We start from the raw sequence: 4,777 nt of genomic DNA, 5'->3' as shown, positions 1-4,777 counted from the left end.
TGTCTCTACTAAAAATATAAAAATTAGCCAGGTGTAATGGCAGGCACCTGTAATCCCAGCTACTCAGGAGACAGGCAGGAGAATCGCTTGAACTCAGGAGGCGGAGGTTGCAGTGAGCTGAGATGGAGCCACGGAGGTTGCAGTGAGCTGAGATGGAGCCAATGCACTCCAGCCTGGGCAACAGAGCAAGACTTTGTCCCCTGAAAAAAAAAAAATCCTTCAGTCTGGATCTCACCTCCAGAGGTTCTGGTTTAACTGGTTTGGGGTGTGGCCTGGGAATGGGAATTTTTTAAAGCCCCTAGGGTGATTTTAACCTGGAGCTGGGATTGTCCCAGAATGCTCTGTACATAGCAGGCACCCAACAACAGTTTGTTGTAACTCACTCAAGAGTGGCCGTCTGTCATCAGCCCCTATCACGTAATGGTCTGCTTATGTCTGTCTCCCCAACTCAGCAGGAAAGGAACACTATGAGACAAAAGCACGTAGAAAAGGTAAGTTCACTTGCAAAGATGTGCCCACTTCAGTAGGACTGGATCATTAAATAAGAAATACAACAGATATTAAAGGAAAAAATGCAAAGGAAAAATTACCACATTTACATTTGTCTTTTCAGCATGGATGACATGCTCACATTGAGGAATGTATGTCACAAGAATTGTGTGTGACATGTCCCCAAATTTCCACATTCAAAAGTCAGGGATAATATGATTTTCATCCAGGAATCAGTAACTCATGGGAAAAGCTCAGGATGTCATTTATTTTGGAGATCAGATGTAAAGGAGTAGTATAGGTACTTTGTCTCAGGGTGGAAAGTGTCTTTTTTTTTTTCTTCCCATGGGACTTGTTGCACACTCTTAAAATGGCGGCAGGGCAGTCAGGTTTGCTTGCATAGCTGTGAGCTGCACGAAGGCAGGGATCGCTCTGGTCTTATCCGCTATGGCAACCCCTTGTGGCACATGTTAGGTGTTCAATAAATATTGGTGGAATGGATGTGACTACACTTCACGCCACAGTATTTAAATATGATTTTAACTGGATAGGGAGCTGCACAACTTTCCCATATTGATCCTTTTTGCAATCTTAATTATGGTACTCTGAGCTGGGATATTGCCTAAACTACCTGGGCTACACAACAAACTATGAAGGGGCTTTTACTTCCAAGTCCACGGTGGTTGAGGGTTCGGGTTCTGTGAATGGCTGGAAGCTCACGTGAGTAGCGGAGTATCGAGGATGGTCACTCCTGGATAAATGAATACAGGATTCTCGCGGCTATGAGCGGTCGCCCGGCGAGGTCGGTCATTCTGCCTGTCCGGTAACTCCACGAAACACCTGCCACTGACACCTCCCCACCAGCTCCCGAGGGTTCGCGCGGGTATCCGGAGCCGCGCCCCCTGGTCCGCGGCAGCCGGATTCCCTCCTGGCGGGTTACGCCCCAAGGCGCAAAGCGGAACCACTCTGCATTGAGACGACAAAGTAAAACCGGCCACACCAAAGACAGGCAGCGTTTAGACAGCCAGCTACTCCCCCAGAGCTTCCACCCAGTCCCCTGGGCCCGATGCCCAGCGCGCAGACGGTGGCCGGCTCCAGGAGCTCCAGCTCCCTCCACGTGTCCTGTCTTCCCAGCAGCCTCCTCTTCAGCCACGGGAGGAAAACCTCCTGACAACTCGCGGTCTGCGGACTACGACTCCCAGGAGGCGCCGCGCTGCGGCGCTCCCCGCGGCCCCCGCCTCCCCGGGATACGCAGGCGCCCTGGGCTCCATCAACAAGCCGGGCTGGCGTCGCCTGGATGTAGTTTATTCCGGGATTTGTAGTTTTTCTGGAGCTACCCGGGCCGTCCGTCAGAGGGACAAGAACTACAAGTCTCGGCGGCCCCAGCGCTACGAGCCCGATCACGTGGCGAGGGCCGACCGGGCGTGCGTGCCGCCGTTGATCCGGTGCTGCAGTGAGGAGGTGGTTCTTGCCCGTGTTGTGTGTGTGTGTGTGTGTGAGTGAGAGAGAGAGTGAGTGAGTGAGTGAGTGTGTGTGTGGGGGGGACTCGGCTTGTTGTTGTCGGTGACTTCCCCCTCCCCTCCACCCCTTCCCCTCCCTGCCGCCGCTGCAGTGGCCGCTCCCTGGGCCGTAGGAAATGAGCGATAACGATGACATCGAGGTGGAGAGCGACGTGAGTCCTGGGGCTTCTTCCTTCCAGTGCGGGTTGTCAGGCGGGGACAGCGGCCGGGACTCTCAGCGGGGCGACGGCGGGAGGGGACCGGGCCGCCGCCGCCTCCTTCCCCTTCCCCTTGGGGCCAGGACTGTCTCCGTCACGTTCCGGGTTCGCTCCCCTCCGGCTCCTGGCTGGAGCGGCCTCCTGGGACTGGAGGTGGGGGGAAGACACGCGGTCTCTGGGACCCCCATCTTCTCCGGCGAGGGAGGGTGCTGCGGCCTCCCCTTCCCACCTTCCCCCGCTGAGGATTCGGGGGACAAAGATGGGGGGCGCCCGGGATCCCATTGTCCGGATCCAGGGGAAGGGGACTGCGCTCAGGACTTGCCCCTTCGGATTGCGATTCTCTCCTCCCATGACCCGCGGATCCTGGGGGGCGAGGAAGGGCGGAGAGGGGTTGAGGGTGCCTAGATGCCCGAGCTGGGTCTGCAGGGAAGAGACAGTGCTCGGGACCCCTCTGGCCCTGGTCGGATCCCGGAAGGAGGGGCGGCGCTCGGGACCCCTTTACCTTGCTACCGGATCCCGCTGAGGGTGGAAGGGTGGGGGCAAGGGGTGGGGAGGGAGGAAGGGGTGTCGGGCTGACTCCCCACCCGCCGCTTCCTCTGCCGCCGGCATTTTCTTTCTTATTATTGAATGTTAAGTGTAAAAATAACTTCTATATTTTCTATTTTTTTTTTTTCTCTCTTATTCCAGGAAGAGCAACCGAGGTTTCAATCTGCGGTACGTCTCCTACTCTCCATTTCATTTTTATTTCCGTTCAGTTCTATTCCTTTTTGGGGTCAGAGAGAAAAAGAGATCATTCTATTACTTTTAATATTGTAGTAAACCCTAATGTTAACCATTAAGGTGAGGAGGGGCCTGGTTCTGGAGGGTGGGGGTGTTGCAGATCCCATAATTCTAGATGCTCAGGTGATAAGTTCAGTGACTCTAGGTGAGTGAGAGGAGCTGTATGCAAAGAATTGAATTGTTATGTAGTTTTCAGATAGGGGATTCAGCTGCCACTATATAAGTGGAAATGAGAAATGCAGCATTTTGAAGTCATTGGTAGTAGTATTTAAGGGCAAAGTGGTTAGAGAAGATTTACTTAGGACCAGGTAGGTTTTAAACCATATCTGCATAATTGTGTGAGGCTGGAGCCACATGCAATAATCGCCTTTAACCAAATCATGTGACTGCTGTAGACCCGTAGAATCTAGCACAACATGGTACTCTAATGCAAAAATCGGAAATGTAGAAAAGCCAAATGTTGCATCATGAGAGTGTCACATACAGTTGTTATGGTCTGACTCTGTATTTGAAGAAGAGGTATAAAGAAAACTAAAAAATAGTTGAAGAAAAGCGGCACTGCAGAGACAGCTTTGCTGAAAGGTGACGGATGAGACCATGTATTTTTATCAATTTCTTAGGGTTTTGATATTAATGTTCTCAGTAGTTGGTTCTGTGGATTTAGATAAGCACTAATTTCATGTCTTTGGAGTGTGAGACAGTAATATGGGTGTTTCATGAATAGATTAGAGGGAAAAAAAGAATACACATAGAATAAATCAGAATCAGAGAGGGGAAGAGAAGTGTATCAGAGTGTCTAAAATTTGACAGTTGGGAACAGTAAGAAGTGTATAGAATAGGGGTAAGAAATTCGAATGCTCATGGGGGGCCGTCAAGAGTAAAGAAGAGGGAAGAGGTGAGGACTTGGGGTACTGGAGGGCAATGCCTCCTCTAAAAAGTCAGCCACTACTAAATTCCAGTGGTTTGTTACCTAGGAGTGAAGGATCAGTATTGCCAGATCTTCCTGTTTTTTTAAGAAAGATGGCCAGGCGTGGTGGCTCACACCTGTAATCCCAGCACTTTGGGAGGCCAAGGTGGGAGGATCACCTGAAGTCAGGAGTTCAAGCCCATCCTGGTGAACATGGTGAAATCCCTGTCTTTACTAAAAATACAAAAAATTAGCCAGGCGTGGTGGCAGGCGCCTGTAATCCCAGCTGCTCTGGAGGCTGAGGCAGGAGAGTTGCTTGAACCCAGGAGGCAAAGGTGACAATGAGCCATTGCACTCTAGCCCGGGAGACAGAGCAAGACTCCATCTCAAAAAAAAAGTGAGAAAGAAAGAAATCCAAAACTTTATATGTTATTTTTCTGATTTTTAAAATGTTGTGTGGAACAACTCTTTGGGGGCTTGTTAGAATTTGTAGGATGTCACTTTGATACCTCTGGTATAAGAACTTAATAACCACAGGATAAAGGCAAGCCATCTCAGTTGTACCTGCTCTTCATTAGAGCAGGCAAAGATTGTACAGGTTGTCTAAGCAGATAAGTATTAAGAAAACTTACTTATTGAGAGCTGATATTTCCATAAAATCTGGGGATGTAGTTGTTCCAGAAGTCTTAAAAATTATCCCTGGATAATAGTCATTAAAAATAATTTGTTTTGTTTTATTTATCTTTGAAGTATTCTCATATACATATATTTGAAAATCGAATTCCTTTTTTTCATTTACTTTTATTCTTCATGTTTGGGGCCTAGTCTGTTTAAAGCTTTTTTTTTTTTTCCCCCTGCAAGTCTCCAGTTGTAAAATCTGCCAG

The 4,777-nt window shown here is 49.5% G+C and overlaps 1 protein-coding gene across 8 annotated transcripts in view; it reads left to right on the top strand.

The window, feature by feature from the left end:
* Positions 1-1,914: 1,914 nt before the first annotated feature.
* The window catches only part of MAX (MYC associated factor X), a 28,380-nt gene continuing 25,517 nt past the window's right edge, over positions 1,915-4,777 (top strand). For 5 of the 8 annotated variants that reach the window (XR_001826849.2, XR_001826850.2, XM_017534012.2 and 2 more), the window contains exons 1-2: positions 1,915-2,161; positions 2,894-2,920. Coding sequence is in view for 5 of the 8 variants with exons in the window: in XM_017534012.2 (XP_017389501.1) it covers positions 2,126-2,161; positions 2,894-2,920 (63 nt within the window). In the remaining 3 variants the exon portion in view is untranslated. The remainder of the gene's footprint in view (positions 2,162-2,893; positions 2,921-4,777) is intronic. The other 3 variants (XM_017534013.2, XM_017534014.2, XM_017534016.2) reach the window with 2 other exon arrangements.

Source organism: Cebus imitator, unplaced genomic scaffold (genome assembly GCF_001604975.1).
Source record: "Cebus imitator isolate Cc_AM_T3 unplaced genomic scaffold, Cebus_imitator-1.0 Scaffold83, whole genome shotgun sequence".
NCBI classification, from domain to species: domain Eukaryota; kingdom Metazoa; phylum Chordata; class Mammalia; order Primates; family Cebidae; genus Cebus; species Cebus imitator.
The sequence above is the reverse complement of the archived record's forward strand: the minus strand, read 5'-3'. Positions and strand labels throughout refer to the sequence as shown.